Source organism: Canis lupus, chromosome 20 (genome assembly GCF_048164855.1).
Source record: "Canis lupus baileyi chromosome 20, mCanLup2.hap1, whole genome shotgun sequence".
NCBI lineage: Eukaryota > Metazoa > Chordata > Mammalia > Carnivora > Canidae > Canis > Canis lupus.
Window position 1 is genome coordinate 41274514 of NC_132857.1, and position 21763 is coordinate 41296276.

General features: G+C 35.1%; 1 protein-coding gene across 12 annotated transcripts in view; it reads right to left on the reverse strand.

Moving 5' to 3' along the window:
* NCKAP5 (NCK associated protein 5) overlaps nucleotides 1-21763 on the reverse strand; it is a 966791-nt gene that overhangs the window by 506010 nt on the left and 439018 nt on the right. For all 12 annotated transcript variants that reach the window (XM_072788976.1, XM_072788975.1, XM_072788977.1 and 9 more), the window contains one exon: nucleotides 18070-18133. In XM_072788976.1, coding sequence (XP_072645077.1) covers nucleotides 18070-18133 — 64 coding nt within the window. The remainder of the gene's footprint in view (nucleotides 1-18069; nucleotides 18134-21763) is intronic.

Consider the following 21763-nt stretch of genomic DNA (forward strand, 5'->3'; position numbering starts at 1 on the left):
TCTCTGATATTAACTGGCCTGGAATCAAAGATGGCCCAAAACTCAAAAGTACACACCAGGTATGAAGTTCCAAGAGCAGCTCTCTTTTTAGCTGCAGGGGCAGGAGAGGGAGTCCATAGGATTAGATAGAGTGGGGAGATCTAATATTTAGGTGTTTTCTACTTTCCTTTGTCTCCTTCCTCAGCCCCAGGCAATTCTGCACGGATGGTGCAGCAGACAGATGGCACTCAGATAACAGAATTGATATCAAAACTATGAGGAAGAGGGAGTCTTCTTTTTTCCCAGAAGAGCTTCAACAGGCAACATTGAAAGGCAAATTCCTGCAGCTTTTTTTCTGTCTTTTGACTGTCTAGCTCCAAATACAGATGCAATTATGGAAAGTGTGTATAAGAAAAGGAAAACTGAAGCCTCAACTTTCTGGATGAGGGATCAGAAAAGAGAAACCAAGCAGGTAAAAAAAAAATGTCAATGAAATCACGTAGAGAAAAATCAAATCAGCAATCCCATAAAGTTGTATACATACTCCTATGCTTACTTCTGAGATGTGCATTTTAGTAATATAATTAATAATAGATATAAGATGAGACTGATCTTTGGGCAGTACATACATGGAACAAAACCAAACAGGACCATGAACACTATGAAAAGTGAACTGACATTAGAATCACAAACCACAAAAGGCAGGTCAGAACCTGAGGCTTGACCCTAAGCTGGTAAATGATCAGCTAAAAGAAATAAAAACATCAACATTCTCCTTCATATTCAAGTTAAGACCAAGACTATCATGGTAGAATATTCACAATGTCCAGGACACAGTCCAAGATTACTCAACATATGAAAAACTGGGAAAATTTCAACTCATGAGAAACAAACAAACAAACAAACACCAATCCCTAGATGATACAGATGTTGGAATTTTTTTTAAGATTTTAAAAAGAAAACGTATCATTTTTAAAAGAGCAAACTATTGAAATGAGTGGGGACGTAGAAAATCTTACCAATGAAATAGAAGATGCAAAGAATGAAGAAAGTGTTAAAATTGAAAAATAGAAAAAATAGGATAAAATAGAAAGCTGAGAAATAGAAAAATCAAAATAAAATATTCACTGGATCGACTCAGTAGCAGAATGGAGACAACCAAGAAACAATCTATGAATGTAAAGATACATCAATAGAAATTGTCCACTCTGTTTAAGAAAGAAAAAAAAAAATGAACAGAAACTCAGAGACTTGTGGGACAATACCAAAAGTTCTGGCATTGATAGAATCACAATCTCAGAAGGACAGAAAAAATGGGGTAGGAAAAAAAATGGTCACATATATAAACTTACTAATTCATAAGCCTCGATAAACCCCAAATATGGTGATTTCAAAGAAACCTAAGCTTCAATATATTATAATCACATTGTGTGAAACTAAAGACAAAACAAAGCAGATACACAAACAAAACAACCAGAGACTAAAATTGAGGAAAAACAAATCTAATTACTACAGATTTCTGATCATAAATCATGGAAGCCAGAAGGAAGTAGAACACCACGTTTAAAGTTCTGAAAGAACTGCCAACATTTAAAAAAGAAAAATTTTAACAAGTTTCATTTCACTGACACCAAAACCCAGAAAGTAGAGTTCGATTTAATAATAAAATGTTCCAAAGCTCTACAATTATATTTGTAAAATACTGCTGAGAGGTAGGTAGTAAGGAAATGTAAATAAAGGATTTATATCATGTTCAAGAATTGAAAGACTCAATATTGTTATCACTTCTGCCCACATTTATCTAATGATTCACTAGTATATATATTCTACTAGTATAAACAACATTACAGGATGTGTTTTGAGGAAATTGATAAGTTTTTTCTAATATCAGCATGGAAATTAAAGGGACTTAAAATAGTGAAAATGTCTGGGAGAAGAACAAAGTTGAAGGACTTACACTACTTTATTTTAGAGCTTATAATAAATTCACAATAATTAAACAAGGCGGCAATTGCAAAGGATAGGAAAAATAGATATAAGGAACAGAAGTAATGACCCAAATATAGAACTCTGCATATAGAAGCAATGGTTTCCACGGGATCCCTGGGTGGCGCAGCAGTTTGGCGCCTGCCTTTGGCCCAGGGCACGATCCTGGAGACCCGGGATCGAATCCCACGTCGGGCTCCTGGTGCATGGAGCCTGCTTCTCCCTCTGCCTGTGTCTCTGCCTCTCTCTGTCTCTCTCTCTCTGTGACTATCATAAATAAATAATAATAATAATAATAATAATAATAATAATAATAATGAAGCAATGGTTTCCAAAACCAGCACAAAAGTGACTCAATAATGGAAGCAAGGTCATTTCAAAAAATGACAGAAAAGTATGTTGATATCTGTATTTTTAAAAATGAATCCCAAGCCCTACTTCACATCACAGACAAAAATTAAGTCCCAGTGAATCAAAGATCTAAACATAAACCGAAACTATAAAGTTTCTAGGAAACAAAAAAATCCAAAATGGTATTTCAGACAACATAGGGTATGGAAAGAGTATTTCATTACAGAAAGCATTAACCATAAAAGAAGAAGAAACAAACAATAAATAGAATATCATCTATGCTAAAATGTTTCTGCTCATCAGAAGACACAATCATTGCAAATAAACAGGCAAACTAAAGAATGGGAAAAACTCTCCAACACCTCTTTGGACAACAGACTTGTATTTAAAATACATAACAAACTCCTGCAACTCAGTAAGAAAACTTGTCACTTCCCTCAAGTAAGGACAATTTACCAGACATATAAAGAGACAATAGGTGGGTGAAAAGTGCTCAGCATTTTTCATCAACAAGGAAATGCAAATTAAATCACAATATGATACCACCACATATCTTGACAATATCTAAAGTTAAGATAACAATGTCAAATACTAGCCAGGTTGTCAGTCAACCAAAATTCTCATATACTGCTAATGGAAATGTAAAATGGAACAACTCTTTTGGAAAACAAAATGACCATTTCTTATAATCTAAACATACAGTTAATGTAAGATCCAGCAATCCCACTCCTATGTATTCATCCAAAAGAAATAAAAACATATACCTATAATAATGATTTACACATGAATGTTCATAGTAGCTTCATTCATAATGGCCCAAAACTAGAAACTACCCAAAAGTTTATCTAAAGGAGAATAGACAGTGTGTGTATTTACACAAAAAAATACTACTCAGCAATATAGCAATATATACAATGACATGAATGAAAGTCAAAAGCATTGTGCCCTGTGAAAAAATTAGACACAAAGTGTGTACTCTAGATTTCATTCATGCAAAGTCAAAAAGTAAACAAGACTAATCTATCCAATTCAATTCACTCCCTATTGAAATCTCAGCTGGCTTTTTTCTTTTCTTTTCTTTTCTTTTCTTTTCTTTTCTTTTCTTTTCTTTTTGCCCCCTAGAAAATAACAAGCTTATCCTAAAATTCCTAGGAAATTCAACAGATCTACAGCAGTCAAAATAATCTTGAGAAAGAATGGGGAATACCCTAAGAGACTCAACTCTAGGAAACAAACTGAGAATTGCTGGAGGGGAGCTGGGTGGATGGAAGGGGTAACTGGGTGATGGGCATTAAGGATGGCATTTGATGTAATGAGCACTGGGTATTATATGCAACTGATGAATCACTAAATTCTACCCCTGAAACTACCCCTGAAATTAATACTATACTATATGATAACTAAATTGAATTTAAATAAAGAATTTAAAAAAATGAAATGGTAGTATGCACACTCCCAATTTTAAAACTTACTACACAGTGGTACTCCAGTAATCAGGCTGTATTCTACTGGCATAAGGATAGACATACAGATTAAAAGGCCAGAAACAAAACTTTACATTCATATCACCTGATTTTAAACAGTGGCATCAAGACAATTCAGGAAGGGTGAGAGTGGGGGAAAGAACAGTCTTTTCAATACATGGTGCTAAGACAACTGGATAGCCAGATATGAAAGAATGGAGTTGGACCCCTTCTTCAAATAATACTTAAAAAATAACTCAAAATGGGCCAGAGAGCTAAAAGTAAGCTAAAACTACAAAATTATTAGAAGAAAATCTTTGTGACCTTGGTTAAGCAAAGTCTTCTTAGATATAAGACCAAAAGTGACAAAAGAAAAAATGGATAAATTAGTCCTTCAAAATTAAAAAGTTTTGTGTTTTAAAGGAAACTTCCAAGAAAGTAAAAAAAAAAAAAAAAAAAAAAAAAAAAAAAGGAAACCTACAGAATGGGACAGAGTATTTGCAAAATTATGTATGAGATAATGGGCTGATATGACCACAAAAAAGATCGTATACGAATTTCATACCTGCCTTTATAATAAACCAAACTGGAAAAAGACAAAAACAAGTATCTGTCAAAAGGAAACTTAGATAATCAAATTGTAATATAGTCATATAATTAAATACTACTTGGCTACTAAGAAACAAACAAATAAAACCTATTGGGACACACAATACATGGATGAATCTCAAATGTTGAAGGAAATAAAACACAAAAAATACTGTGTAACATTCATATAAAATTTAAGAATAGGCAAAAATAATGTGTAAATATATCAAGTATACCAAAGGGGTGTATAACTAAAAAAGATTAAGAGGGAACTTTTATAGTAATAAAAATATTCTCTCACCCTGGGTGTTGGTATTACAAGTGAGTACATCTGTCTAAACTCATCAAATTGGACATATGTACATTTCAATGTATACAAATTTCACTTCAGTTTTTGAAAGCATAAGATGAGAAGGTGCCTTACTTCATGGTGTCCTATATCTCTCTGTACCCCTTTCAAACACAAAATACAGAAGCGAAGAAGGCCATTTTAGCCTCATGAGGGATTATGAGACTCTTCATACTTAATCTTCTGGAATTCCTGCCTTGTTTGAAAAATGGAACAAATCCTAGTTTCCAAGTTTCCTGGGAGATATTCTATCTCCAGTATATGATTTGGAATAAAAGGAAAGTAGACATTTAACCTGAATCTTACCATGGGCCAGGCCTGACGTCACCAAGTGTGGGTAGTAAGAATATTGATTTTTTTCTATGAGACAGAGAACAAGTGGCAGGGAAGGGGCAGAGGGAGAGGGAGAGAGAGAATCTTAAGCAGGCTCCATACCCAGCATGGAGTTGGACATGGAGCTCATATCACGACTCTGAGATCATAACCTAACCCAAAATCAAGAGTTGGTGCTTAACCAAATGAGACACCCAGGAGCTCAACTATATTTATTCCTATATGCCTTAAAAAAAAAAAAAAAAAAAAAACTATTTTAAGTACTATATTTTAAAACTACACTGTAAGAGTTGATAACTGATGTGTTGGATTTCTACTGGATTCTGTATTTTCATTTTATATCTAATAATTTTAAAGTGTAAGAGGACTTTAGCTTTTCTATTTAGACAATCATTATTCACAAATATATAAAGTTTGATTTTTTACACAATCCTTTATTTATCTTAAAGTACAATGAAAAGAAAGAGTAACAGGAGGCATCCTGGTCTGGCTATAGATTTTAAAAGGAATACTTCTAACTTGTCAGCATTAAGTACAATGTTTACTGAAGATTTTCAGTGGACTTCTTTTATCAATTTAAAGAAATTCCCTTTATTCTTAGCTGAATACATTTTTAAAAATATATTATAAACTGGGATTGAATTTTATCAAATGTTTTATTTATTCTATATCTAGTGAAGTCTTATTTTCTCTATTTAATCTATTAGCATTGTCAACTATATTAATCACTTTTCTAAGATCAAGCAATAATTGCTTTCTAGAATAAATACCACTTTAAAAAACAAGTGTCATAAAGGTGAGTTGGCATCTAGCACTTGTATCTTGGTTTTAAATACCCTTGTCCATTAAAAGGAAACAGGTTCCTTAGGTAAATGGCTGATTCTAACACTGGTAGGAAATATACAAGATGAGACCAAAGCATCTTGCAATGGCAGATATTAAGAAAGTGCTAAAAAGAAAGGATCAGAAAAAGGAAGGGGGGGTAAAGAGGGAGGAAGGGAGGGAGAGAGGGAGAGAGAGAGAGAGAGAGAGAGAGAAAGAGAGAGAGAGAGAGAGAGGAAAGTTATCCCATGTTCATAAATGAAAAGAATTAATATTGTTAGAATGTCAATATTTCCAAAAGCCCTTTATAGTTCAATACAATCCCTATAAAGATTCCAGGGGCATTTTTTCACAGTAGAAAAAACAATCCTAAAATTTATATGGAACCAAAAAAACCCCAAACAGCCAAAGCAAGCCTGAAAATGAAGGACAAAATGGGAGGCATCAAGCTATATTATAAGGCTGTAGTAATTAAAACAGTATAATACTGGCATACAAACAGACACATAGAGCAATGAAACATAACTGAACAGAAATACATCTAAGCATATAGGGTCAACTAATTTTACAAAGGAGCCAAAAAAACTCAGTGGAAAAAAAGACAGTTTCTTCAATAATGGTTCTGGTAAATCAGATATTCACATGCAGAAGAATGAAACTAGACCCCTGCCTTTCCTATTTACAAAAATCAACATTAAATGGAATAAAGACTTAAATATAGGACCTGAAACCATAATACTCTCCAAAGAACGTATTTGGCTCTTGGCAATTTCTTCATATGACATCTAAAGTAGAAACAACAAAATGAAAAATAAACAAGTGAGACTATAATAAGCTAAAAAGTTTCTTTTTTTAAAGATTTTATTTATTTATTCATGAGAGACACAGAGAGAGAGAAGCAGGCAGAGAGAGAAGCAGGCTCCATGCAGGGAGCCTGACATGGGACTCAATCCTGGGTCTCCAGGATCACACCCTGGGCTGAAGGCGGCGCTAAACCGCTGAGCCACCCAGGCTACCCTAAAAAGTTTCTTCATGGCAAAAGAAACAACCAATAAAATGATAAAAGCAACATATGTAAGATTAAAAATATTTGCAAACCATATATCTGATAAGGGTTAATATCCAAAATATGCAGGCAACTCATATAACTCGAGAACAAAAAAAAAAATTAAAAATGGGCAAAGGTCCTGAGAAGACATTTTGCCAAAGTAGTAATATAGTCAACAGGTACATGAAAAGATGCTCAACATAACGAACGAATCATTAGGGAAATGCAAATGAAAACAGTGAGATGCCTGTTAGAATGGCTGGCATCCAAAAGACAAAAGACAACAATGCTGGTGAGGATGTAGAGAGGAAAGGGAACACTAATGTACTCTTGGTGGGAATATAAACTGGTATGGCCACTGTGAAAAATAGCAGGGAGTTTCCTCAAAAAATTAAAAGTATAACTATCATACAACCCAGCAATTCCACTTCTGGCAATATATACAAAGGAAATGAAATCACTACGTCAAAGAGATATGTGTACTTCCATGTTCATAGCAGTATTCCTAGCAATAGCAAAGACATAGAAACAATCTAAGTGTTCATTAATGGATGAATATATGAATACTATTAACTCAAAAACAATGAGAAAATCTTGCCACTTATGGCAATATGGATGGATCTTAAAAGCATTACACTAATCAAAGCTATGTCAAACAAAGAAAGACAAATACTATACGATCTCACTTATATGTGGAATTGAAATTTTAAAAAAACTCAAAGAATAAAAGATCAGATTTGTGATTATGGTGATGAGGGTAAAATTGGATGAAAGTGGTCAAAAGATACAAACTTCCAGTTATAAGATAATAAGTATTGGATAAAATGTATAACATGATAACTGTAGTTACCACTGCTGTATAATATATACAAATTGTTAACAGAGTAGATCCTTAAGAGTCCTTCTAATGACAAAGAAAAAATTATAATAATATCTGTAATGGATGTTACCTGAACTGACTGTGGTCATCATTTCACAGTACATGTAAGTCAAATCATCATGCTGTATATTTCAAACTTATACAATGCTATATGTCATTGTATCTCAATAAAACTGAAGGGAAAAAAGAGAAGGAAATAACAAACCAACAAAAACAATGATGGTAGTGCATCAATACACACAGGAGCCAACGTAAGTAGTTCCTAATGCGTTGAGCTCAAACAATTTTAGCAATAAAGTAGTTTATATTGGTTGATACCCCTAAGTATAAAGTAAACATCCATGCATCATAATATAGGTGAATGATTGAAAATAATGGGGGAAAAGAGACAAACATCCCACACAGGAGAATCCAAAATAATTTATGTATATACTCCACCCTCAAGGAGGTGGAATAAACCTGCAATCCAGAAGTATGAGCTATGCATTGTGACTTCCTTCCAGAAAGTACAATACAGAAGGGGATGGGTGGAGAGAAACTTGATGCTGGAAACCTAGCAAACATTACCTCAGGCAGGTCATCAGTATACCTCAACAGTCATAGGTTATACTGATAATTATTACTGATTATTATCTTTGCATTTTTTGGAAACAGTCAACTCTTCTAAAATGAAAAGCTTATGTTTAAACAATGAGCTGGGATGTTTCTCTCATTTTCTTTTTTCAGCACCAATTTGTATAAAACAGTAACTCCTTCACTAAAGATTTAGTTGAACTCTGTAAAATCATCGAAGCCTGGTAGCTTTTTAGGGGCATGATTTTTAAAAAACTTTTAACACAATTTTTGTCTTAACATTTATAAAAGTAAGAAGTATAATAAATCCTCAACTCCTAGAGTTACCAAATATGGCCAATTTTGTTTCCTCTAAATCACCAACATCCCTCTTCAAGTATTATTTTGAAGTAAACCTAGACATCACAGAAAGCTAGATAAACCTAGGCATTTAACCAGTAAATATTCCTACAAATATCTTTAAACAATAAGGACTCTTTTTAAAATGCACACCATAACAACAAGAATACATCTAAATATTAATAATACCATTTACCCAGTGTTCATATGGTCCAATAGTCTTACCATTTTTAATTGTAAATAGATAAGTTAGTATTGCTGACAATTTTATGCTATTTCTTCATTTTGTACTTCATTGGTTTCTGTTTCATTATTTCTTTCTTCTTCTTTATTTAGGTTTATTTTATTGTTCTTTATTACTATTTGATTGGATGATTAATCAATTTTTTTTCAAATTTAGCCTTTTTTTTTTAAGATTTTTATTTATTTATTCATGAAAGACACACAGAGAGAGAGGCAGAGACACAGGCAGAGGGAGAAGCAGGCCCCAGACAGGGACCTGGGACTCCAGGATTGCGCCCTGGGCCAAAGGCAGGCACCAAACCGCTGAGCCACCCAGGGATCCCTGATTAATCAATTTTAAACCTATTCTTTGACTAGTTCATGCATTTAATTTAAAGCTATATTTTTCACCCTAAGTATTAATTTGATTATACCTCAGAAGTAGAGCTTTCATTGCCACTGAGTTTAAATATTGTTAGGTTCCCTTCTAATTTGTTAAAAAAGGAATTACTTAAAATATATTTTAATTTTCAGTTATTCAAAAATTTTTGTCTGTTATTGATTTCTGATGCTACTGACAGAAAATGGATCATGAAAAGTAGAACACTGATGTATTTGTATAACAAATATTTGTTACTTTTCATTACATTTCATGAAAGCAAGGACCTCATTATATTCTGTGAGAGATATGTTGAAAAAAATGATCAAAATAATATACAGAGCCTATTTCCAAAATTTAACATATATACAGAAATATTTCCTGAAGTTTAACACCTACCATTCTAAACTCTTAATAAGTTAAAAGCCAAGTAGATAGGACATTCTAAGTTGGCTTTTGTGGGGAAAAAAAAAAAAAAAAGTTCTGGTTCTTTTTCCAGATACATAATGTGGCTATATTTCAGCCGGTGAATGATATGAATGATGTCCCAGAAGTTTCTCTTCTGTGGATGATACTTAAAACTCAACTGCAATGGCTGCTTCTAACATCAACATATTAACATAATGAGAAAAGTCCAAGCTTTTCATACTGCTAAAAACAGTTTTTCAAAAAGCAGTTGTACTTCAATATATTAATAGTGATCAGAAAGAGAGATTAAAAAAATTAGTTGCACCAAAAAATAATATTCTTAGGAATAAATCTAACTAAGTAGGTAAAAGATTTATATGCTGAAAACTAAGATATTCACAAAAGAAACTGAAGGTGACACAAATAAATGAAAAGAGATTCTGTGCTCATTGACTGAAAGAATATTGTTCAAATTTCCATATTACCCAAGCAACCCACAGATTCAATGCAGTCCCTATTAAAATTCCAATGGCATTTTTCACAGAAATAAGAAAGACAATCTTAAGGTTTGTATTGAATTACAAATGACCTTGAAAGCAATCTTGAGAAAGAAGAATTGTATTACAAAGCCATAGTAATCAAAACAGTATGACATTAGCATAAGACACATAGATCAATGAAATAGAAGAGAGTCCAGAAATAAATGCATGCATATTTGGTCAATTTATTTACAACAGAGGAATCAAAAATAAACAATAGGGAAAAGATAGTCTCTTCAATAATTTCTGCTGGAGAAACTGGACAGTCACATGCAAAAGAATGAAACTAGACCACTATTATAGACCACATATAAAAACTAACTTCAAATGGCTTAAAGACATGAATGAAATACCTGAAATCATACAAATGCCCGAATTAAAAATAGGGAGTATGCTCTATAACATTAGTCTTGGCAGTGATTTTTTAAATAGGATACCAAATAGCAAAAGCAACAAAAGCAAAAATAAACCAATAAGACTATATCAAACCTAAAAGCCTGTGCACAACAAAGGAAACCACCTATAAAATGAAGAGGCAACCTACAAAATAGGAGAAAATATTTACAAATTATTTATCTGACAAAGGGTTAATATTAAAAATATATGAAGAACTCAAACAATTCAATAACAAAAAACAATCGCATCAAAAAACGGGCAGAGGAGCTGAATAGAGATTTTTTTCAGAGAAGACATACAGATAGTCAATAGGCACAGGAAAAGGTGTTCAACATCACTTTCATCCGGGAAGTACATATCAAAACCATAATGAGATATCACCTCACAATGATGCAACAATATTAAAATGACTATTATACACAACATGTAAAAGTTGTCAATGATGTGGAAAAAAGGAAACCCTTGTGCACTGTTGGTGTGAATGTAAATTGGTATAGCCAATGTGGAAAACAGTACAGAGGTTCTGCAAAAAATTAAAAACGGAAGTACCATATGATCCAGCAATTTCACTTCTGGGTATTTATTCAAAGGAAATAAAATCACTATCTTAAAGAGATATTTGTACTCCCATGTTCACTGCAGGATTATTTACAACCGTCAGGCATAAAAGAAGGAAATCTTGCCATTTGCAACATGGAGGGACCCTGAAAGCATTACACTAAATGAAATAAGTCAGACAGAGAAAGACAAATACTGCATGACCTTACTTATTTGCAAAATCTTAAAAAAAAAAAAACAAAAATAAAGCACTGAAATCATAGATAGAGGCAACAGATTAGTAGGTGCCAGAGGTGGGGGTGGGAAAAAAGGATTAAAATGGTCCCACTTGTAAAATTTCCACTTGTAAAATAAATAAAGCCTTAGAATATATATATGTGATATATATATATATCATGGTAACTATAGTTTATAATGCTTTATTTTTATATTTCCAAGTTGTTAAGGAGAGTAAATCTTAAAAGTTATCATCAAAAGAAAAAAAAATTTTGAACTATGAATAGTGACGAATGTTAACTAGACTTATTATGGTAACCATTTCACTATATATACACCCATATTATGTCTTGTGGATCATAAACTAATATAATGTTATATGTTAATTGTATCTTAATTTTTAAAAAAGTAAAAAGAAACAATTTACCTTGGTCCCATCCAAACCCCCTTCTTTGTCTACTACCAGTTAGAAAACCAGATGTATGATCCATTGGGCTATTGTGAACAAACTTCTATCAAAACCAAATCCTGGGGGATCCCTGGGTGACTCAGCGGTTTGGCAACTGCCTTCGGCTCAGGGAGTGATCCTGGAGTCCCAGGATTGAGTCCCACATCGGGCTCCCTGCATGGAGCCTGCTTCTTCCTCTGCCTGTGTCTCTGCCTCTCTCTCTCTCTCTCTCTCTGTGTGTGTGTCTCTCATGAATACAATAAAATCTTTAAAAAAAAAAAAAAAAAAACAAAGAGTCCTGACCCTAACAAAACGAATAGTAAGAATTGGTATTCTTTGAGACAATGGTGCCATGCCACTTTACGCTTGGGTTTCCAAACTCTGAATTCCCCCTCTTGGAAGTCTTCTTTTTTTTTTTTTTTTTTTTTAATTTTAAATGTTTTTTCTTTTCTTTTCTTTTCTTTTTCTTGGAAGTCTTCTGTCTGGCAGAGTCCAGAGTATACAGTTGTCTATATAGCTGTTCAGCAATGTCAAGAAGGGCATACTACGCAAAACTATGACAGTTCACCCCGGCAATGTCACGTGGACTGTGTGCAGTGTTCCTGTTTTCACATGTGTCTCTGAAGTCAACAGGAATGATCTCTTCTTGTTGAAACAATAGGTATTGAACCCTGTGCTACAGAGGTGAAGTTTCTATAGGTGTTTTTCCCTAAGTATGTATCGGGGAACCCAGTGAACTCCAGTGTCACCACCATAGCTGGCTGTCCACACTGTGGCACTCAAAGAGCAAGATGTGGTGATGCTTCTGCTGCCATAAGTTTGCCTTGTCCTCCAAGAAGGCCACACAGGGTCCAAGGATTCTGATCTCCCCATTGTTCATGTCATTTTGAAATGGTCTCATTACAATATTTCGTTTTGTCGTAAAAACATAAAAATGCTCTCTACTCTTTTTAAAATCTAAACACATATTTTAACTCATAAATTCTTTTTTTTTTTAACTCATAAATTCTTGTTGCTATTCATAAATAAAATGGTCTTTGCAAGTGGGAAGAAAAAAAGTACAATCAGAAGGAATCCGGTCTACAAAATATTAATTACACTATCAATTTCTAGTAATTAAAACAATTTAGAATCATGTAAGAATCAATGATGGTTAATACAAAAGTATAAGCAGTCCAATAATGCATGTAGATTAACACGGGTATTTGGAATACAATAAAGATGATAGTAAAGGTTAGACTATTTAATGAATGATTTGGGGAAAACATTCCTTTTGATCCCTGTCTCACACCAATTTATTTATTTATTTGTTTGTTTATTTATTTATTTATAAATTTAAATTCAATTTGCCAACATACACTATAACACTCAGTGCTCATCCCATCAAGTGCCCTCCTTAATGCCCATCACCCAGTCACTGTATCACCCTACCCTCTTACCCTTCTGCAACCCTTTATTTGTTTCCCAGAGTTAAGAGTCTCTCATGGTTAGTCTTCCTAATTTTTTCCCACTCAGTTCTGCTCCTTTCTTATAATCCCTTTCACTATTTCTTATATTCCATGTATGAATGAAGCCAGATGATGATTGTCTTTCTCCAATTGACTTATTTCACTCAACATAATACCCTCCAGTTCCAACTACATCAAAGCAAGTGGAAGGTATTCATTCATCCTTTATGATGGCTGAGTAATATTCCAGTGTGTGTGTGTGTGTGTGTGTTTGTGTATATGTGTGTGTGTGTGTGTGTGTGTGTATATATATATATATCTTTATCCATTCATCTGTTGAAGGATATCATTGCTCCTTCCACAGTTTGGCTATTGCAGACATTGCTGCTATGAACATTGGGATGCAAGTGTCCATTCACTGCATCTGTATCTTTGGGGTAAATACCCAATAGTGCCTTACACCAATTTAATTCCATCTAGATGATGCCAAGATTTACAGAAAACAAAACAAAACACTCTGTACTTTCTAAAAGATAATGATAATGAATATCTTTATACTCTTGCAGTAGAGTGATCTTTTACATATATCCAAATTTAAGATGACATTAAAGTCTTAAGGATAGAAGAAGTTTCATGTTTGGTATGTAAACCGAACCAGTGCTAGGGAGTACAAGTAGGAACAGAATCTCCCAGGATGGGATGCCTAGGTGGCTCAGCGGTTGAGCATCTACCTTTGGCTCAGGGCGTGATCCCAAGGTCCTGGGATCAAGTCCCACATCGGGCTCCCTGAAGGGAGCCTGCTTCTCCCTCTGCCTATGTCTCGGCTTCTTTCTGTCTTCCATGAATAAATAAATAAGTAAAATCTTTAAAAAAAAAAGAAAAAAAAAAAAAGAATCTCCTAGAATGAAGAGAAACATGATCGTGTAGCAGTTTGCGGAAAATAATGATAAGTAAGTGTAAAAACAATAGTGAGTTAGTTAATGAAAGAGTTAAGACCAAAGGAAACAAATATGAAATGTCTAATTGCTCAAAGAATCTTTCCCAAATAAGTAAGTTATCTTAACAGAACAAAAGAGCAGGCAGGCAAAACTGATAAAAGCTAGTAATGTGCCCAAGCCTACATGGCTAACTACTGGCAGAGATGGACTTTGAATCCAGATTTGCCTCACTCCCAAGCTCATGGTCTTTTTAGTCCCACATTTGTATGAACTAGCCATTAAAAAGCAATCTCTCAGGCAGCCCAGGTGGCTCAGTGGTTTAGCGCTACCTTCAGCCCAGGGTGTGATCCTGGAGACCCAGGATCAAGCCCCACATCAGGCTTCCTGCCTGCTGGAGCCTGCTTCTCCCTCTCCTTGTGTCTCTGCCTCTCTCTCTCTCTCTCTTTGTGTCTCTCATGAATAAATAAAATATTTAAAAAAAGCAATTTCTCTACATGCAATGTGGTACTCTGGATTGAATCCTCAGATCAGAAAATGGAAATTATTGGAAAAACTGGTGAAATTCTAATAAAATCCAAAGTTTGGTTAATACAACACACCAATAGTAATCTTAGTTGTAATAATTATGCCATAATTATAGAAGATATTAACATTAGAAAACCGGATCAGAGGGTTGCAGGTCTGAAACTTCTTTTAAGGCTAAAATTATTCTAAAATAAAAAGTGTATTAAAAAATAAAATAAACCCCTTAAAAATGGTGCCTTGAGTACTATCTTAAAACCTATAAGTAGATGGGATCCCTGGGTGGCGCAGCGGTTTGGCGCCTGCCTTTGGCCCAGGGCGTGATCCTGGAGACCCGGGATCGAATCCCACGTCGGGCTCCCGGCATGGAGCCTGCTTCTCCCTCTGCCTGTGTCTCTGCACCTCTCTCTCTCTCTCTGTGTGACTATCATAAATAAATAAAAATTTATTAAAAAAAAAAAACCTGTAAGTAAAGATTTACTGCATGAAGTCCAATTTTTAAAAGGGCATGCTTTGCATTAAAAGCTTTGATTAAAAAAAAAAAAAAAGCTTTGATTATAACAGGTTCATTAATGATTTTAAAAATCAATATCTACCTCAATTCTATAGTTTTTTAAAAATACTTATTTAACTTTCCATACCATGTTTCCTTTCATGTGAATAAAAATAAAGAATACTGTAAATAGTAGTCTTTAAAATATTGTGATGTGGTTGTAACGAACTGCTTTCTGCTTCTGCTACAGACATGACAAAAGTTTTGGGCTTGTAACAGCAAGAATTAAATTTAGAGGATGAATAGAACTGCCTGACTTTAAGAGCTGTCAGATACTAAAAGAATCAGGACTTCAGAAATAAATGAATCCTAGGAGCCGAAAAGCTGAAGCATGTAATTAAGTAGAAAACTCAGAGGTAAGGAAAGAGGAGAAAAACGTTGAGAAAGAGGGAGAAGAAACAAAATAAAGGATGTTAATAAAAATCAGGGCTTATGGTGTCTCTAAGGAATTGAGATGTGATAAATAATGGGACAGGGGAAACAGTGATATGAATAGTAGTAAATCACATCACGTCACTGCCTCATGCAAAGCCTTTCAATGGCTCCTATCACTCACAGCATGAGCCAGAGATCCCTGGACCTTGATGACTTACCCCGTAGTCCCCCATCACTTCCCTGACTTTATCTTCCGCTATTCAGCCTCTCCGCACTGACTACCCTCCAGCCAGCTTGTCTCCAGGCTTTTCTTAGGTACTCCAGGTCTTTTGCTCCTGCAGATCTCCCAACCTAGAATGATCCTCCTCCAAGATATCACCAGGGTTTGCCCCTTTGCCTCCTTCAAGTTTTGCTCAAACACTAACTTTTCAGTGACTTACTTCTGTGAAATTCTATTTAAAATAGTAATGCCCTAAAAATCCCAATCTCTCCTACCCTGATCTTATTTTCTCCTAGCTGTTTCCACCATCTCTCACTCTAAATACATTCAATGTCTGTTTCCACAGTCACTAAGATGTAAGCTCTCATATTTTTGCCTGTTTTTTTTTTTTTACTGATATTTCCCCAGAGCTTAGGATAGTGCCAGGCACATAGTAGGTGATCAATAAATACTTGTTAAATCAACCAACACATAAGTGTGTTTTTCATTTCCATAATCAAAATAAGAATAATAAAAACATTTCCAAAGTAATAAAAGGAATCTTTTTGCATCCTTGTATTTTCGGGATATTTCTGATGTTGAACAATTGTGCTACATTATTTCAAAAGGGGTTTTTATCTTATGAAAGACTAGTGAGTTATATGCCTGGGATTATTTCAGCTGAAATACATTCATTGGCAGTCAGAAAGATACATTCTTTAGAGACCTGTTCTTATGAGCCTAAATAGCATTTAGATATTACTAGGAAAAACTTCCCCTCATAAAAACTTTACATGAACAAATATTCAGTGGTGTGATCCACTAAATTAATGGAATCATAAAATTCCAACCTCCTCATTTTGAAGATAAAAAAAATGAGATCTATAAAAGTTGTCATTTCTTCACATTCATTTAGGACACAGCTGACAACGTGTACAACAGGAGCTAGCCCCAAACAAAAGACTAAAGCACTGCAGAATGGCCTAGCCCATACCCATATCCCAACGCCATCAAAATCCAGATTGGGCATTTTCAGTTCACTATTTGACTAAAGGTTCATTTTCTCCAATGTATTTCCATTTCATTGCTCAAAGATGCTTGTGAACTGTTGTTTCCTATTGTTTGAACACTTAAGATTCTCTTTGCATTAAGATCACCAGAATTGCAGTGTGATCACCTAAGTATTTTAGCATGCTCAAAGGCCACTGCACCATTCTGGAACACACTAAATATTCAGCCTCTTGCTCCAGACCTTTACCTTCCCTGAGAGAAGTGCGAGGCCAGCATATTTTACCAATTTCTTATTCTTTTCAGTAGATGGATTGTCAATTAACTCTCATGAAATCAAACAGAAGCAGCCTGCAAGGTCTGAAAATGTGTCACTTCTCTTTTTTAAAAAAAGATAATTCTTGTACTGAAAAACTGAACATGTGCCATTGTTTTGTCATACATGAGGAAAAAAAAATCTGGCATTCTATTTTTTGCTTAGAGGTAGCAGAAGCAGTTAATCCACACATGTACACATACTCCCTGGGGCCCCAGACAGTCATCTCTGATGTCAGAGCGGCACACGGGCAGATACTTTCACAAAGAGAGTCTATAAATGAAGTTGCTATGGACCAAAACACCCGTATTGATTTTTAGTACAATTCAAAACACAAGAAAACATCAGTTTTCTGAGCAGCACACGCTGGGAAGGACAGGGAGAAATACACTGCAACAGTGCAGAGAAAGAAAAGGATAGAAGACAATTACATTAGCAAACATCTTAGTGTTCTTTCGGGTTGTTTGTTTCTAAGTTCAAAGAACTGAGAGGCTTGAGCTATGTTGAAAGGTTCTTAGCTGAAAACCTAAGATTGCTCATTTACTGACACTGTGCTCACAGTTGGAAGCCCGGGTCTTCAGGAAATAAAGCCACATAACCCTTTGAATGCTTGAACATCCCCTTCAAAGCCCAAAGAGTTCTTTCTATTTCTCAATTAATACTGCCCTTCCCACCTAGCCTCCCATCTGCAAATGGCAGAGTTGTCCAAATGGCATTATAAATACATTATTTACCAACACATCATTAAGTTTGCTGCAAGCAAATATTTTCCCTCCAAGGCAGAGATCTTTGGAAGGGAGGTTCAGGATCAGGAGAAACCAGCCAGCACTTACCATGGCCCCCTCACTTCTTCTTTGGGCAACTTCTCGCTGCAGTCGGGCCACAGCCAATTTCTCCCTGGAGAAACAAGAGCACATGGTTAGTTGCCTATTCTTCTCAGGGTAGAGGTACACTGGCATGGCTTTGAAACATTCTTTTGAGGTCTCCAGAGGAACTCCTTCCTTGGTTTAGCTCACTTCCTCCACTAAACTTTCTATAAATATTTAAAGTCATTCGTGCATTGTTTTCATTGAGTGTCATGAAAGAGATTTTTTTTTTTTGCTTTGGATTTTATAAAAGCCAAATAAACACTGAATGCTAAGTAAAAGCTTCCCTTTACGTTTATTAACATAAATAATTTGGAAACAAATTTTCTGTGGCTAAAATACTGTCCTTTCTGTATCAACTTGGCTTGCATATGATTAATTTTATTTCTTTTGTTGCTTTGTACTGATCGTGAATTTTAAAAGGCAAACAAATCTGTATCATGCTTGAAATAATAATAGAAAATCACTTACAGAGTTTGCTACATTCAAGGTACCATGCTGAGTATTTTATCTGATCTTATATGAGCCTAACAGCAACCTTATAACAGGTTTTATTATCCCCATTTATAGATTTGGAAACTGAGGCTCAGACACGCTAAGTAGCAGACCAAGCTCCCAGCTGGTACCTATTAACTGCATTAGGATCAAACTTGATGTTTTATTTCACAAATCCTAAATAAAAATTTTGTTTATCATTTTTCAGAGCTGAGAAAATATCTAAAATCTAAAAATGTTTATTTTAGCACTCTTTATTTTACAACGGGGTCCATTTCATGTCTTTTATAATTGTAATTCTGATTTCATATAGAAAAAAATTAATATTCATCCAAATGTTAAGAAGATTTTGTAAAGTGATGAAATACTACATTTTGGATAGTTTGTCAATGATTCTTAAGAAAAAAGTTTACTGGGACGCCTGGATGGCTCAGTGGTTGAGCGTCTGTCTGCCTTTGGCTCAGGTCCTGATCCTGAGACCCGGAATCGAGTCCCAATCGGGCTCCTTGCGGGGAGCCTGCTTCTCCCTCTGCTTGTGTCTCTGCCATTCTCTCTTTCTCTCTCTCTTTCTGTCTCTCGTGAATGAATGAATGAGTAAATAAATAAATATCTTTAAGGAAAAAAAGTTTACAGATGAAGTAGGGGTAACTGAACCCTTCCAGTAATCTTCTAGTCTTAGTTTTAACAAGGAGTTCCCCCAAAAGCTTTCTACTGCTATCAAATTGTGAAACCATTTGTGTTATACTTCATCCCTCAGCCTTTCCTCTACATGGGACAGGACCAGCAATTCAGCTATTTGCAAACAGCAAGGGACAGCCTGGATTCACAGCTGAGTGAGAAGATTTCTCTAGGCCTAACTGCTTGGGCTTTTGAAATGCCTTTGACTGCCAAGAAGACATGTGCTTCAGGTTAGTTACAGTTAAGTAATTTTTTTTTTTTTTTTTTAGTAGGAATAGTTCTTTTTGAATTCGTGCCTAAAGAGACAGACTAGAAGGAATAAAACTAGAACCAGGAGATCCCCGAGGGGAACAAATTTCGGGAGCTTGGGGCAGCACCCATGCATAGAGCCTGTGGGAGAAGGCAACAAACTCAAGAGAAAGAAGCCAGGAAGAGATGAAATCATGCACCTATTTGTGAGGTGAGCAAGGCAGAAATCTCTGTGTTCTCTGACTCAAGCCCTAATGAGCAGATGAAAGAAGCAAAGAATTGAAAGAGAAAAATATGGGGATCCCTGGGTGGCGCTGCGGTTTAGCGCCTGCCTTTGGCCCAGGGCGCGATCCTGGAGACCCGGGATCGAATCCCACATCGGGCTCCCGGTGCATGGAGCCTGCTTCTCTCTCTGCCTGTGTCTCTGCCTCTCTCTCTCTCTCTCTGTGTGACTATCATAAATAAATAAAAATTTAAAAAAAAAAGAGAAAAATATGACCAACTTCTGGTTTAAGATGAAAAATAAAAACATGGTAAATATGTAGACAAAAGAAACCAGAGAACTTACCCTATATACTTTATGATGGAGCAGTTCCACCCTGGGGTGGTATATACCCAACAGAAATGCATATATATGCTCAGTAAAAGACATGTACTAGAATGTTCATAGATGCACTGATTGTTATCACTTTAAACTAAAAATGTGCACCCCATTAGCAACAGAATGGATAAACTTCTACATCATTATACACTGAGATACCAGAAAGGACTGAGAAGGAGTCTAAGCACAACAACATATGGGCCATGGCAAGCATATGAAAGAAGCAAACACAGAAGAATATATAGTTTATGATTCCATTTATATAAAGTGCAAAGACAGGCAAAACTCCCATGTAGCTCGATAAGGCAAGAAAAATAAAAGACGTGAATATCAAAAAAGAGAAGGTAAAACTGTCTCTGTTCACAGATGGCAATTTTCTAAATAGAAAATAATAAGGAACTTACAAAACAACTATACAGCTAATATCTGAATTCAGCAGTCACAGATATAAGCCAATTCACAAAAAACAATTGTGTTTTTACATACTAGCAGCAAACAATTGGAAAGTTTAAAAAATTCATTTATAATTGTGTCAAAATATAAATATGAAATGTAAAAAAAAGATTTGTCAGACTCCTACAACGAAAACTAAAACAAATGATTTGAACAATTAAAGGAGACTACACACAACACACTCTTTCTCTCTCTCTCTCTGCAGATTCAGGTCTCTTGAAAGGGTCTCAGGAACACTCAGCATCCTAGCACTACACATGAAGAACTTAAACTATAAGATACAGAACTAAAATGGAAGGATGGTCTGGAAAATTTCCTGGAATCATTATTCCTGATTGCTGAATCTTCAGCACAAGACTGAATGAATATACATGCTAACAGCATAACTATTTTTTACAAGAGCCGTTTAGCATAAAGAAGACATTCCTAGAAACAGAGCAAAGTCTATCTTAGCACAATCATCCTACTAAATGATGAAAGAGTCCTCATACGGCTTGAAGGTTAGGAACATCACTATTTTTTCCTTAAAATAATCAGCCTTTATAACACTCTTAGGAGTGTTAGGTTCCGGTGAAATCTTATAAAATTCAATTTGAAAGAAAAATTTAATAGTTTTAGCCATTACATAGTTTTTAAGAAGGAAAATATTAAAAAAAAAAAGAAGGAAAATATTAGGAATTCATGAATTTTATACTCTGCCCACACATTATATTTTTAGGCATTTAACAAATAGTGAGTGGACCAATGTGAAAGGCTCATCTTCAAAGTGGCAGCATGTTAGCCATTTGATTTGGTGCAACAGAGCAAAATATGTGGCAACGGGAAACATCGGCTTAAGTCTGACCTACCACCATGTAACCAGAGATGTGCCCAACTTCAAACAGCCATGTGGAAATGTGTGACACGAACATGGGGAATCTCAGTGCAGTCTGGGTCATGATAAAGACAATCCCCAACTGGAGCCCTGCAACCTAGACCTCCTTATTGTAAGTTGTAAAATTGCTTAAGTCTAGTTACTTGGGAGCTACCCTGATTCAAAGTAGTTAGGTACTGAATGAGCAGAATTTGAGAAAAGGGCAAATACAGCTGTCTCTAAAACCATGCTCTGTAATTGGTTTAAGTCATTTATTTATTCAGGAAATGCAATACACGTAATGTCATGGAGCAGATATCTCTAAGGCGTAT